Raw genomic sequence first — 15,560 nt, 5'->3', positions numbered from 1 at the left:
TAAGTATAATTTAATATCTGACCATTATTATCTAATTTCTAACACTTACAATCTAATATCTGATATTTATAATCTAATACCTGATAAGTATAATTTAATATTTGACCACTATTATCTAGCTAATTTCTAACACTTATAATCTGATATCTGATATTTATAATCTAATATCTGATTATTATTATCTAATTTCTAATAATTAAGATTTTTTTCCTCGATTTTTTTTTCCAGTTATATGACTGGACTCACGTGAATCCGTTCTACACAATACTTTATGTTTTTGATTTCGGTATTTCTAAAACAAAACAATATATATATATTTTTAATAAAACAACTGACTTTATATTTCTATAAAATAGCATGTGTGATACAAAATATTAAAATATATATCAATCTCAAGGTCCATACTCAATCTTTTCATCTAATTTTTACTAAACTAAAATTCTCTAATCATAATTCTCTATCTAAAAAAAAGGTCAAAATTCTTCTTAATATTTGAAATTTAAAAATACCTCTTTTTTTTTTATTTATTATTTATTTTATTTTTATTGAAGAAAACGTTAGAAAATGTAGAAATACTTACGCATTTTAGAATTTCTTAAATTCAGATTTTATACTTGGTAGGATTTGTCTAATACGGAGCAATCAACATCCTTGATGCAAATTATTTATTGTCAAAGTAAATACATTGAATCGAGACAATTGAACAAAGTAACTAATAACCATATACTTTTATTTTGTCTAATTTTTTTTTTTTTTTTTTTTTTTTGAGGGATTGTATGTAATTAATTAATTATATAAATTGAGATGAACATAGGTTCTCCTTAAAATAAGGGGTAGTGTGTTGTGGTTTATTTTTTTTATTTATTTTTTGTGGAAAAGCAGGGAGTGTTGTGGTTTATTTGATACGTTTTATTGTAATTTTTTTTAGAGGAAATTTTTATCATTTAATGGAAGAGGTTTCCCGAAAAAAATATAGTGCCTATTTCAGTAAAAGATTTTTTTTTTTTGAAGTAAATCAATTAAATTTAGGAAAAGATAATTAAGTTATTTAATTATTTTTATATATTTCCTCCCCTAAATAACGCTTCTTTTTTATTCTTAATTTTTTTTTTAATTTCAGTTTTTTTTGTTTTAAAAAAATAGTTTTATTATTTTTTTAATTAAACAAATAAATCTATTTTAATATTAATTTTACCTAAAATAGTTTAATGTAAAAGTCTCCTCCTCCTCCTTTATTTTTTTTTTTTTTTTGAAGCAAGCAAGCAAGGGGGATTTTATTATAATAAATCAATTTCTGCCAAAATTGTTAAACTTTGGGGAAAAGAGGACAAACAAATACGCTCCGATGAGTGATAAGTATCCCAATGATCAACATTACAGTATGAGCAACTACATTCCCACTATCCTTAACATGCATACACAAGAGCTTTGAATGTCCACGCGTAGGTAGACTAAGTGTATCGAAAATATTTTGAGAAAAGTCAAATGATGGTGACTCTTAGGCTAGGTAGGCTAATGATGTAGGGATCAAGCCCCCAAGTCTAGCTCTAAATGGGCAGGGATGAGCATTGGATATCCCTTGATATAATCATGCATGAATGTAAATGTATGAATGCATTTTTATTACGGCCGCACCTCAATGTGAGGTTGCCTACGTATCCGTTAGGAATCAGGCCAAACGTAGCTCTAGCCGAACCTCGCACAAGTATTTGTATACCTCAAAGAGGTCTTTAAAGGGTTATAATGTGGTTAGGCTAAAGGTTGAAGAAGAAGGGGATAAAGGCTCAAAACCCTAGATTGGCTAGATAAGCCCCCAAAGTGTACAATCTTGCATTTGAATCTTGGTATTTTTATGCTTGAGTTTTTCTCACTTTTAAAATACCTTTTGTTTATTTTTTGCTCTTTTTTTTTTTGCTTTTTTTTTTTTTTTGATAAGTTTGGGCAATCCCGATCATGCGGTCTATCACTCACTTGGCATTCATGTTTCTCAGGCACGGTGCCGAGCACTCGATAAGAGATGCAATCTGAGACGTGTTCACATCAAAGACATGTTCATATCATTGACATTGGAACACTTGCCCTTTTACACACTTTTATTGGCTTTTGCTTTTGAAATTTTTGTAAAAATTACTCAAGCTTTTGTATTTTTGAAGATTGCATGAATTGCACACCATCCCATCCCAAGGTTAGGTAAAAGTGGGTTGAAGAAAGAAAGGTCTATCGTTAGACGAGGGTCAAAGTGGTTTATCAAGAAAGGAGTTATATATTTGAAAGGGTGAAAGTGATATGATATGGCTACAAAGGGTGCCTCAAATCATTAGTATACCTTGTGTTTAGTCCAGAGTGTTTTTTTTTTTTTTTTTTGAGATGCAATGATCATATGCAAGAAAAGAAATGCTCATGTTATTAAAATGAAAAGGGTAAAAAAATCAAACTCATAAAGTAAAAAGATGGAGGGTGCCTATTCTGGACTTATTAGGGAAGGGTTTGAAAAAAGAAGAAAAAAAGCATGAAATCTTGGTGAGAAGCTTGCATCGTGCTTTGTTTCATCATTACCCTTTTTTTCTTGTCAATCACATAACTCAAACTCGATTCAACATGCATGGATGGGAAAATATCATGGTGTACGAGGTGAATGATATGTATGGAGAAAGCATGTGGAGAGTGGAAAGATGATGTAGATGGAGAGATGTGGAAGAATTTAGGAATGGAGTGGACCCTCAACTCAAATGACGAAAAGGACAACTCATGCATGAACCTAAGACATGGTCATGGTGACATATCCAAAGTGTGTGCTTTTGACTAGTGAGTGAAAGTGATATGTTCAAGACTCATGTCATGACCATGTGACTAGACATGTGATTAGACTCGAACAAAGACTAAGTTAAAACCTCATGTATGTACACTAAACTGGAAAGGCTGTAGTATTTCAGTCATAACTTTCGATCTGTGACTCTAGTTGGGACGAAACCAACGCCTAATGAAGGATAAAACTCGGGCTACAGATCCATATCGTACGACTCTTAACTCTTTCTAGAACTCCGGCTATGACCAAAACAAGTTGACGCTTGTGCAGTATACGGGAATAAAAAATCCGGGTTGACTCAAAGGAAATATGACTCAATTTTAGACATATTTATCAGCTCAAATTAATTAATCAATTTATTAAGCAAAGTCCTTTAATCATTGGTTAGCTTATTTAAGCATATTTATAATCACAAGTCAAACAAGTGGTTAGTTTAATCACATATAAATATGCACAAGTAGTCAAATAGTCACAACATGATGCAATGAGTTTGCAACCTAACCATGGCTCTAGTTCTCTAAAGTTCAAGGATAAGGGTAGTCAAAAGAGGGTCCATGGTTATGAGTCCGGATGCATGGCGCGGAAGCCTTACCTTTGGAAGGGTTGGCGCATATGGATGGGACCCCACAAGTTAAACTTGTTTCCAGGGTTTAGAGAATTCACAAACTCGGATGTACCCTTCGTTGCAATGAGCGGTCGATTGGGTAGATGGAGGGTGAATTCCCAGAGGGTTATAGCCATATGTAGAACACATATGGGTTTCAGAAAAGAGGGAAAAAAGTCAATCAAGAACTAAAATCGAGCAAACAGTACTAGAACTGGTCAAAGCAAGAAGGCAGATTTCTGGCTCGGTATTGGAAGAACTTGGCGCGAGACAACAGGGACCATCGCGAGGAGATGGACCTGTTGCGTTGCAATATTTCTATCGTATCACGACAGAGTCATCGCACTGCAATGGGCACTGTTTTCTCTGCGCTACTTCCTACATGCCTCAGCAGCTTTCTGTGTTCTTAGAATTTTCCAATTTTCGTAGCGTTTTTTCGATTCTAGTTGTGAAAGATATTTCCCAATTTTCCTACGTGTAAAAAGTCTATGTTTTTTACGCATTACAGATGTTCTATCCAATACGGACCTTTTTATGCTTATGGCAATAATGTCAATCAAAATTACGCACATGAATACTCAAAACGTTTTGAGTCTCATCCACCCATTCTAAATTATTGCCAAAATAAATTTACGGAATTAAAATAGAAATCCTCCCCAGTGGAGTCGTAAAAAAAATTGTGAATATTTCAAGCATCCCACACTTGAGCCCCACTGTGATCATACACTCAAGTATGGTGGCATCCAAAGGGAAGGAAGTTAGAGCAAAAGAGTCGCCAACAAGTTTTAGGAACTTGTAAACCGTTCATAGGGTGAAGGTTACACCCCTTCACGATCCTATAGATCGCTAACTCCATAGTGGTATGGAACCATGACTGGATATTCGGGGATGAAGGTACAAATCCAACCTAAAAGAGATTGAACCTGCCCTTAAATAGGCCTCTACTTTATTCTTCTCATATTCATGTGCGCTTTCTGACTAACATGCAATCAATATATTAATCCTAAACCTGTTTAATCTATGTGGGTTGATATTTATGCACAAATAAATCTATTATTGGCGATCACTTGAATTAAAATCACATTAGCCTAAATAAATTCTTAATTATCATATTAAGCGTGATTTCAAGTACAAATTCCCTTTAAACCTGCAAGAAAGGGCGTGATGAAGCAGTAACAATAATATCAAGCAACATATAAATATTGATACAACGAATCATCATCATCATAATATATTCAATCTCAAAGCATAATATTAATAGCAAGATCCTAGGCATGTTACTAACATGATTAATAACAAACCCTAGCATGTCACTAAACAATAAAAATCAAAGTTTTAATCCTAACATGATACTAGCATGATATAAGAAATAGGAAGCAACCTAAACATGATACTAGAAAACAATAAAAACATCCTAACATGATACTAGGAATTAAAATAATATAAACATGCTTTTTAAAGAAATAGCAATAAAACAACTTACTTTGTTGCCTCGTATCACTTTCTATCAAAACAGTACGCATGTTAGTAACTTCAATAAAATATTAAATCAAACAATTAATTTAAATAACTGAAATAGGGATTTGGGACAAAACCCTTAGAAATTATCAACCTTTCACGTCTAGGGCGAAGGCAACTTCGAGCTTGGCTATGTGTGTCTAAGTCTCGTGATGGACGTATGGTGTTTTGAAAAGGGAAGGCTTAGAAAGAGGGGGAAAGAATAAGCTTCTAACTTTGAGAGAGAAAAGAGAGAGATGGTTGTTGATGATTGTTGGTGACTAAAACGGAGGAAATCGAACCTATGTATAGAGAAAAACGACCGTAAATGATTAGAAAAGAGTTAGAATTCGAATCAGATTAAAATTCCTTTTAACGCAGCAAGATAAAAAGTATCGCGGCGCGATAAAACAGTTTTTGCGGATTTTGTTTTTATCATAACTTTTAATTTAGAAGTCCAAATAAGACATATAATATGTTGTTGTAAAGCTCTTGAAGTCTAATTTTCAAATAAATTAAAATCAGATTAAAATATTTTGCAAAATAAAAGATATGGCTGAAATAGTGGAAGGCTGTCAGTTTTGGATAGAGTTTCGTATTTCTTTCATATCTTTTTCGTTATAGCTCGAAATTAATATTATAATATATCATTAGAAAGATAATTTCAAGAGCTATGCAACCATTTAAGATTTGGTTAAAAATTATGAGGAACTAAAATAATATCTGAACATATTTCATTTCAAATAGAACAAGGACTCTCAAAAAGAGAAGTTTTATTCAATTTCAAACTCTTTGATCTTTATCTTTCAAAAAGGATAATTAAGATATTTTAGAAACTTATAGAAGATTCTAATTAATCCTAATTGTTTTAGGAATGGGATTAAACCTTTGGACCCTCTGCATGATCATTGGGCTGTAGGTAAAATTCGGTTTGAGCCCGATTTAGTATTTTGGCCATAACTTCCTCATTATTCATCGAAATTGGGCTTATAATATATCGTTGGAAATATCTTTTCAAGCCCTATCCAACTACACCATTATTGGACCCATATCATGGACCAAACTAAATTGGAATGGACGTTTTTTATAAATAGGATATGAAAAGAAAGATTTTCGAAAACAGAAAGAAGTATTTTTTTATTAAAAACAGAGGAATTCACGAGACTCTTTCACATTTCTCTTTGTTCGATAATCATGACGTGAAAGATATTCATCACTGGGTTTGGTTTTTGGGGAGACACAATCAAGTGTCTACAACCATCGTTTAGACAACGGAATGTCTAAGATGGCTTTCCTGTCAACTGCATTAAAATGGGCACTTTAAATCACCTATATCCCAACATTCGTCAAAGTCAATCAAGTTACTTACACGAAGCTCAGGATTATGATTAGGAAGCGCAGTTGGCACATAATGTTGTCCTTAACCACAGACCTAAGAATCCTCCCACACCCGAGTTGAAGAGCCATTCCCTACCCTCCATTTCAATCCATCAAGGAGGAGAGACTTTGCACCCCACATGCTTCTCCAACTATAGCTCGGATCATGCCCTCTTGAAGCCCCTAAAAAATCAGAAATTCGTATAGTACCGAGCCTTCAATATAGCATATAGTAAGGAGTTGCCTTCTTGTGTGAGCCTCCAACCTTGCTTTGCTAACAACGCTTGAGTGAAGCACTTTAAATCCTGGAATCCCATACCCCCCCATAGACTTTGAATTTCTCCCAACTATGCCAATGAATTTTCCTTTCCATACCACTCAAACCCCACCAAAATCTAGCAAGAAGAGAGTGGATTTCATCAATAAGCTAAGACCATCCGAAATTTTAAAAATACTCATCATGTATGTAGGAATGGCTTGAGCAACGACTTTAATCAACACTTCTTTCCCCGGGCGAGATAATAATTTTTCCTTCCACCCCTGCAATTTTTTCCAGATCCTTTCCTTCAAACAGGCAAAAACAGCTTTTTTTTATCTCCCAATTATAGTTGGCAATCCAAGATATTTTTCATGTCATACTACCTCTCGAACCCCAAGAGTTTCCACAATCAGATTTCTTTGGTCGATTGACACACCTTTGCTAAAAGCTACCTAAGTCTTGCTTAGATTGACTTTCTGACCCGATGCCCTTTCATAGGTACTAATTATATCAGCAATTTTAGAGCATTCTTGCAAATTTGCTATAGCAAAAACGATACTATCATCGACAAAAAAGAGATGAGATATTCTGGGAGCCCCTCTACAAATTCGAACCCCACTTATCTGTCTATCTGTCACTGCCTTTGAGATAAGTGTAGAAAAAGCCTCCGCACAGATAAGAAAAAGGTACGAAGAAATTGGGTCAACTTGTCTTAGTCCACGAGACGGAATAAGAGACCCTTTAATCATGCCATTATACTTGAAGGAGAAAGAAACACTTGTGAGGCACTGCATTATACGTTTAACCCAAGCGATCCGAAATCTAAATTTGAGCATCACCCTCTCCAAAAAACACCATTTAACTCTATTGTTTTTCTTACTCATGTCTAACTTAAGAGCCGCCGTACCATCCCGACCTTCCCCCCTTCTCTTCATAGCATGAAAAATCTCAAAGGCCACCAGAGAATTATCAGTAATTAACCTTTTTGGAACAAAAGCACTCTGTTGTATAGAGATTATCGACTCAAGAAGGGGTTTAAGTTTGTTTGCAAGAGTCTTTGAAATTATCTTGTATAAAACATTGTACAAACTAATAGGACGAAACTCTGACATACTCTTCGGATCATTGCACTTTGGGATAAGCACAATACAAGTAGAGTTAACATCATTCAACAACAAATTACTCCTCCACCAACCCTGCACAAATCGAATTCCATCCCCACCAATAACATCCCAAAATTTCTGAAAAAAAGTGCGTGCATACCGTTAGGGTCGGGTGCTTTATTAGGATGGATTTAGAACACAAACTCTTTAATTTCCTCCGTAGTAGGTTCACATTCTAAGACATCATTCATTTTGTCGGTTACAAGGTGATTAATTCCAGCCAAAGCATCATCAAAATTTGAAGGGTCACACGTATTGAATAAGTCGTCAAAGTATGATGCAATAATCTGATTAACCTCGTTTTTCGAAGTCTGCCAACACCCCGAGCTATCATTGAGTCCCATGATTCTATTCTGAGCCCTTCTTTGACTAGCCTTGTGGTGAAAATATCTAGTATTTTTGTCGCCATCTCGAATCTCATTGGCTTTGGATCGAGCATGCCAATAAGACTCCTCCAACCTTTGGAGCTCTGCTATCTCGCTCACCACATTATTACATTGCACCAATTTATTAGCATCAAGTCTCCCACCTTGCAATGCATTTAGCCGTTTCTCAGCTTTTTCAATGCGCTTTTTTAGAGTACCAAACTCGTAATTAGCCCAAGCCGACAGCTTCCCAGCAACATTACCAATCCGGATATGAATAGGATCAGTGCACCCCTCTTCCCACGCTCTTTTAACCACCTTGCCACACGCATCACTAGATAACCATAATGCCTTAAACCTGAAAATTCGACCTTGTCTCTCCTCATCCAATTTGTCACTAAATTTCAATAAAATAGGTGCATGATCAGAGTAACAAATTGGAAGATTAATGACCTCCACAAAGGGAAACATAGTAAACCACAAAGTATACGTAATGTATCTGTCAAGTCGTTCCCTAACAAGAGTCTCAATCGAAGTGCCCCTTTTCCATGTATAAATATTACCTTTTAATCCCAGATCTCTACACATTAGAAGAGGAATTGAAGTATTCGATCTTATTCTTCTCATCAAGCTCCAAGTGAGATGTTTATTAGTCGCTTCCGGCCAACCATACAGCCCCCACAATCTTCCACTTCGGGTCTGATAATATTTACAGTGAAGTCCAAGAAGTAGAGAGAATTCATAGAGAGAAAATTTAGAGAGAGAAAGAGATTAAGATTGTATTGAATAAATTAGCAACTAAGTTCCACTACTAAAAATGAAGGTTTTTGCGACCGTCTCAAACGGTCGCAAAAAATAGGGAAAACGGTCGCTAACAGTATTTGCGACCGTCAACAGTCGCAACAAGCCGGTCGTAATTTTCATGGTCGCAAAAATTAAAAATTACGACCGGTTGACGGTCGCAGATTTTTTAGCGACCGTTTTCCTAATTTTCAACGACTGGTTGAAAAACGGTCGCAATTTTTATTTATTGCGAATGTTTTGTGGACAGTCGCAAAAAAAATCAGATTGCGACTTTCTTGGCGGTCGCAAAAATTATTGAAAAAAATAAAAAAAAAAAAACTGAATGTACTCCCCTACCCAGCCCATCCCATCCCATCCCACTGCTATACAACCCACCAGAAACTTTTACCACTGCCGGCATCTCACCCTTAACAACCTTAACCCCCCACCACCACACTAAACTAGCCCACAAAATCTGACAACAAAAATCCAAAACAAAACAACAAAAATCAAACAAAAGCCACATTGAACAAAGATCAAAAACAAAAACAAAAACGCACAAAATCAAACTATATATCAACTGAATATTAAACCAATTAAAAAAAACATTAATAGAAAACAAAAAGAAACCAGAAAAAAAAAACTAACAAAAAATCAAATCTAGAAAAAAATATAACAAAAAAATAGAAACCAGAAAAAAATTAACAAAAATAAAAAAACGGAAACAAGAAAAACGAAATTAACAAAAATTAAAAAAAAAATCAGAAAAAAATGTAACAAAAAATCAAACCCAGAACAAAATTAACAAACAATAAAAAAAAATAACGACAATCAAATCTAAATTGAACAAAAATCAAACATAAAAAATCATACTTGAACAAGAAAATTCGAACATAAACCCAAACAGAATTCGACAAAAAAAATCAAATTAAATTCGAATAAATAACTTATAAACAAGAAAACGTACCTCAAACCCCGATTTGACTTCAAAATTCACCTCGAATTTGGTTTAATAAGGCCAAATTCGACCATGAAAACTCTAGATCTAGAGTTTTCATGGTCGAATTCCACCTTAAAACCATTAACTTGTTATACCACCGCCTACGAATCGAACCAAGAAAGAGAAACGGACCCTGAGGAAGAAGTTGACTCTCCAATAGAGCAAAGAGAAGGAGAAGAGGAAATAGAAGGAGAAGAGGTTAAAATTTGGAGCGTGAGAGGTGAAAGTTCTGGCGTGAGAAGAGGAAAGAGAAAGGAAAGAGAAGAGAGGAGACTAGGAGAAGCATGAGAAGAGAGAGAAAGAGAGGAGAGGAGCGGCTATTCAACATTTTTAGGGTTAGGATGCACACTTATATACATCTATTTTTTAATAAAAATAATAACACATTTGCGACCGTTTTACCAGTCGCAATTAGTTGCAAATTGCGACCGTTTCTGAAACGGTCGCAATTAATTTAATTTTGAATTATTTTTCATATAAATTTTATTTAAAAAATTAATTAATTACTTTTGCGACCGTTTTATAGCTAAAAAACGGTCGCAAATCCGTGACCGCTTTAAAAACGGTCGCAAATCTGCTACCGTCTGATAACCGGTCGCAAATCTTATATTTTGCGACCGTTTTTGTGACGGTCGTAAAAAATCGGTCGCAATTTGACCGAATTTTAGTAGTGTTCTTCCAAGCATTTATATCATAGTTTGTTATAACTAACTAGCCAGCTAATACAATAATTCTTGTTACTACAGAATTCTAATCCTCCGCTGACTCATCGTCCGAGCTGTCATCAATATCCCCCCTCAAGCTAGGGACTGTATCTGGATACATTCCTAGCTTGGACTTCAGCTTGTTGTGTTGAAATGAACTCAGTGCCTTAGTCATGATGTCTGCTAACTGCTCTGCTGTTGGAGTATAAGTCAGAACAATCAGCCCTTCTAAAACTTTGTCTCGAGTGAAGTGGCAGTCTATTTCGATATGTTTAGTGCGTTCATGAAACACAGGGTTCTTGCCTATATGAATTGCACTTTGATTATCACAATGTAAAGCAACATGCTTCAAATTCTTCATTCCCAACTCTGTAAGAAACCTGACTAACCAAGTAGTTTCTGATGTTGTGGCTGCCATTGCTCTATATTCTGCTTCACTTGAGCTCTTTGAAACAGTTGGTTGTTTCTTAGATTTCCAAGAAACTGGTGACTTTCCAAGTAACATAACATATCCAGTTACTGATCTTCTTGTGTTTGGACATGCTCCCCAATCTGAGTCTGAAAATGCTGTTAGTGTTAACTGATCTGAGGCATGTAATAGAATACCTTGTCCAACTGTATGAGCTATGTACCTTAACACATGATTCAGCGCCTTTACATGAGTCTGCCTTGGCTGCTGCATGAACTGACTTAGAGTTTGAACTGAGTAGGAGAGATCAGGTCTTGTGTGTGATAGAAAATTCAGCTTCCCAACTATCTTCCTGTAATGCTCTGGATCAGGATACAGATCACCTTCATCTGCTAACAGCTTTATGTTTACAGACAATGGTGTTCTAGCTGTTTTAGAAACATCCATATTGCATTCTTCAAGCAATTCTTTTGTAAACTTCTTCTGACTCATCACAATCCCATGTTGCAAATGAGAAACTTCTATTCCCATAAAATAGTTTAGTACTCCTAGATCCTTGATGCTGAAAACTTCATGCAAATGATCCTTGAATCTTCTAATTTCTGACTCATCAGACCCAGTTACTATTATATCATCAACATAAATCACTACAACAGTAACATGCTCTCCCAACCTCTTAATGAACAATGAGTAATCATTCTTAGATTGCTCATAATTCATTTTCTGCAATTTTGTATTCAGTTTTGCAAACCATTGTCTAGAGGCTTGCTTAAGTCCATATAAGGACTTTTTCAGCTTACAGACAAGATTATTTGGATTTGCAACACCTTGAGGAACCTTCATGTAGACTTCGTCAGTAAGATCTCCATGCAAGAAAGCATTATTGATGTCAAGCTGGTACAAAGTCCACCCTTTATTTGCTGCTATGGCCAAAAGACACCTCACAGTAGCCATTTTAACCACTGGTGAAAAGGTTTCTAGATAATCAATCCCATACTTTTGTGTGAACCCTTGAGCAACCAGCCTTGCTTTTAGTCTTTCTACACTCCCATCTGCTTTTAACTTGACTTTAAACACCCATTTACAGCCAATTGGTTTCTTGTCTTTAGGCAAAAACACTAATTCCCATGTTTCATTGCTAGTTAAAGCATCCAGCTCCTTTTTCATTGCTTCCACCCAACCTTCATGCTGTGAAAGCTCACAGGTTTTGTAATCTGCACAATTTGGTTGATCAAAGCCTTCATTGAAGTAGGAAGTACCTCAAATGTCACAATATTACACCAGTGTTCTGTGGCAAGCTCAGCTGAACAAATATATCCATCCAGATAGCTAGGCCTCTTCTTGGGTCTATCTGACTGTCTGAGTTCTGTAGCTGATCTTTTTGAAGTGTTAACATGTATAGCTTATAGGTGGGTATATTTGGTTGTATAGATTCAGTGTTTGGTTTAGTGTTTAGTTGTATAGGTTTAGTGTTTGGTTCAGCTTGAAAAACAAAAGGTTCTAGTATAATGAAGTCTATATTAGGGTCAAAAAATGTGTTCACAGGCAAGAAAATATGGTGACTTGTAGTTTTTGTTTGAGATTCATAATGAAAAGGTAAATGTCTCTCATAAAATGTAATGTCTCTTGCAACAATTATTTTCCAGACTCCAGATCATATACCCTGTAGGCTTTCTGATCTGGTGGATAGCCTAAAAACACATAAGGAGAAGCTCTGGCATCAAACTTTGACCTACCAGATTTCAATGTAGACACATAGCTCAAGCAACCAAAGACTCTCAAATGTGACAGATCTGGTTTCTTACCATGTAACAACTCATATGGTGAAATAAAATTCACAGAACTCAGAGGCATCCTATTTATCACATGTGTTGCTGTCAGCAAACATTCTCCCCAGAATCTTACAGGCACCTTGGACTGAAAGTATAAAGCCCTTGTTGTTTCAAGCAAGTGTCTGTGCTTTCTCTCCACCACTCCATTCTGTTGTGGAGTATCAGCACAAGACTTTTGATGCTTAATTCCATTACTTCTGTAAACCTGAAGGATCTCACCCTCACAAAGCTCTCTAGCATTGTCAGTTCTCACACATAGAACAATTTTCCTGAACCGAATCTTAACAAAAGCAAGCAAATCAATGAAAATCTTCACAGCATCACTTTTATTTTTCATAAGAAATGTCCATGTATTTCTGGAGAAATCATCTACAATAGTAAGGAAATAGCTAAAACCATCATGAGTTACAGATTTATAAGGCCCCCAAGTATCAATGTGTAGCAACTCAAAACAGTCCTGTGCTCTAGACATACTTACAGGAAAAGGTTTTCTAGTTTGTCTAGACTTATGACACACTTGACATACTAGATCACTTCCTATTTTATTATCAAAACAAGAATCAATCAGGTGCAACTTATTAAATGGCATATGCCCCATTCGAAGATGCCAAAGCTTAGCATCATCATCTGTTTTTCTAACCATTCCAGAATTAGCGAACTTCTCATCATGCTGAACTTGTTGCTCAACTGTCTTGTCATCAACTGCATACAGTCCTGACACCAGATTACCAAGAACCACTGACTGACTCAAAGTTGGTCCCTGAATTAAACATTTATCATGAGTGAAGACAATTTCACAGTTCAAATCTCTACATAGCTTATGTGTAGAAATCAGATTGAATTTCAATCCTGGAACATGAAGCACATTTTGCAAGACAATCCCATTATCAAAATGAACTGTCCTTATATGTTCTACAATCACATGTTTACCATCTGCTATTATGATTGTACTTGGTGTTTTACCAAAGCATTTATATGACTCAAACAAACTCAAGTTTGAACAAATATGATCAGTTGCACCAGAATCAACAATCCATTTTGCATTTGAACAAGTCAGTAAGCATGTACCTGCTACATGTGCCTGTGATTCTGCAGGATCATCAGCACTCTGAGATTGAAGTGCCTTCATAATACTGTTAAACTGATCTTGAGAGATTTGTGTCACACAATCCCCTGAATCTTCTCCATCATCAGCATGAGCAACTGCAGCTACTCTTTTACCCTTCCCTTTTGCAAAATTTGGAGGGTAACCATTCAGCTTGAAACACTTTTCTATAACATGTCCAGGGATTCTACAATGCTCACAGAAAGGTCGTTTTCCTGCCACCACCAATTTGTTTCCATTTCCTGCCTGAAATGTCATCTTGGAGCCTTGATACTGACTCTTATAATTTTTCCTGTAATCTGCTGCAAAAACCATTGCTCTATTGTTTTCTTCTTCTGCATTACTAGCCTGCCTTTGCTTCTCTTCTTGCACCAGTAACTTATATGCCATAGACATAGTTGGCAAGGGCTACATCATCAAAATATTAGTTCTCACAGCAATGAACTTACTGTCTAACTTCATCAGAAGCTGTACCAGCCTTTCTTCTTGCTGCTGCTTCAAGAAGACTTGAACACAAGTACATCCTGGACTGTTGCAAGTAGGCAAAGGATTCATTTGATTTATCTGATCCCAAATAGCCTTCAACTGTGTAAAAAACTCAGTAATCGAATTTTGCTGAAATATCAAATAAACTGAAATATCGATTGATTGACTTAATCAAACAAATAACCAGAAGAAATTCGATCAAACTCTCAAGATTATGACTAGATCTGCAGAAATTTGAATCGAAACCTCAATCGAACTAATTATATTTCTGATTGAAACAAATTCGATCAAACTCTCAAGATTCAGAGTAGAATTTGTGGAAAAGAAATCGATTCAAACTTACTGAATTCACTGTAATGAAGCGCAAGATCGAAGAACATCTTTCTCTTGGCTCTGATACCATGATAATATTTACAGTGAAGTTCAAGAAGTAGAGAGAATTCATAGAGAGAAAATTTAGAGAGAGAAAGAGATTAAAATTGTATTGAATAAATTAGCAACTAAGTTCTTACAAGCATTTATATCATAGTTTGTTATAACTAACTAGCCAGCTAATACAATAATTCTTGTTACTACATAATTCTAATCCTCCGCTGACTCATCGTCCGAGCTGTCATCAATAGGGTCCCCATCCACTCCACATACCAATGCCTCAATATGATGTGCCGAGTATGATCCCACGTTCACATTCAAGTCCCTCCACCATAATCCAAGACCCCCTGATCTCCCATTACTACTCAAACGCACGCCATTCGAAAAACCACACCTATTACGTATCAACTCCAACCTTTCAGCATCAGTCTTTGTCTTCATCACAAATACCAACTCTGGCCTATCCCTCTAACACCAATCTTGGAGGGCTTTAACTCGTAATGGGTTACCAAGCCCATTGCAATTCTAACTTAAGGTTTTCATTATTGTTCGCGAGGTTGGGTTATGCCAACCTTGCTACTTTGCATGGATTATCGTCACAAACAGCCATGCCACACTCTTTCACTCTCTTCCCCACCAAAATCTCCATTCCCATCCCACTCACATTCTCCCTCTTACTCCTCTTAACTCCTAACAGACCCCTCTCCCCATCAGCACTCACCATATGATCATCAAAGGTTAGTGTTCTTGGGATTTTTCTGAAGGTTTTTTTTATGGCTCCCCTCATTCACGACTCTT

At 35.9% G+C, this 15,560-nt stretch overlaps 1 protein-coding gene across 1 annotated transcript; it reads right to left on the bottom strand.

Annotated features, from left to right (window-relative positions):
* Nucleotides 1–6,339: 6,339 nt before the first annotated feature.
* On the bottom strand, nt 6,340–8,659 carry LOC145566120 (uncharacterized). The gene is made up of 3 exons (XM_081625652.1): nt 7,889–8,659; nt 7,025–7,784; nt 6,340–6,467 (listed from the first exon to the last, which is right to left on the bottom strand). Exons 1-3 carry the CDS (start codon nt 8,657–8,659, stop codon nt 6,340–6,342), a joined length of 1,659 nt encoding a protein of 552 aa, XP_081481778.1.
* Nucleotides 8,660–15,560: the final 6,901 nt, after the last annotated feature.

Source organism: Chenopodium album, chromosome 11 (genome assembly GCF_948465745.1).
Source record: "Chenopodium album chromosome 11, dcCheAlbu1.1, whole genome shotgun sequence".
NCBI lineage: Eukaryota > Viridiplantae > Streptophyta > Magnoliopsida > Caryophyllales > Amaranthaceae > Chenopodium > Chenopodium album.
Note: the sequence above shows the minus strand (reverse complement) of the source record. Positions and strands in the feature narration are given on the sequence as shown.

What these genes read in the sequence shown, in the direction of transcription:
- LOC145566120 (XM_081625652.1), bottom strand. Translation starts at nt 8,659, where the DNA reads ATGTGTAGAGATCTGGGATTAAAAGGTAATATTTATACATGGAAAAGG. An exon ending in TAACCGACAAAATGAATGAT is followed by an intron (nt 7,785 to 7,888) that starts GTCTTAGAATGT and finishes ACTTTTTTTCAG; the next exon opens with AAATTTTGGGATGTTATTGG. An exon ending in TACCTATGAAAGGGCATCGG is followed by an intron (nt 6,468 to 7,024) that starts GTCAGAAAGTCA and finishes CTGATTTTTTAG; the next exon opens with GGGCTTCAAGAGGGCATGAT.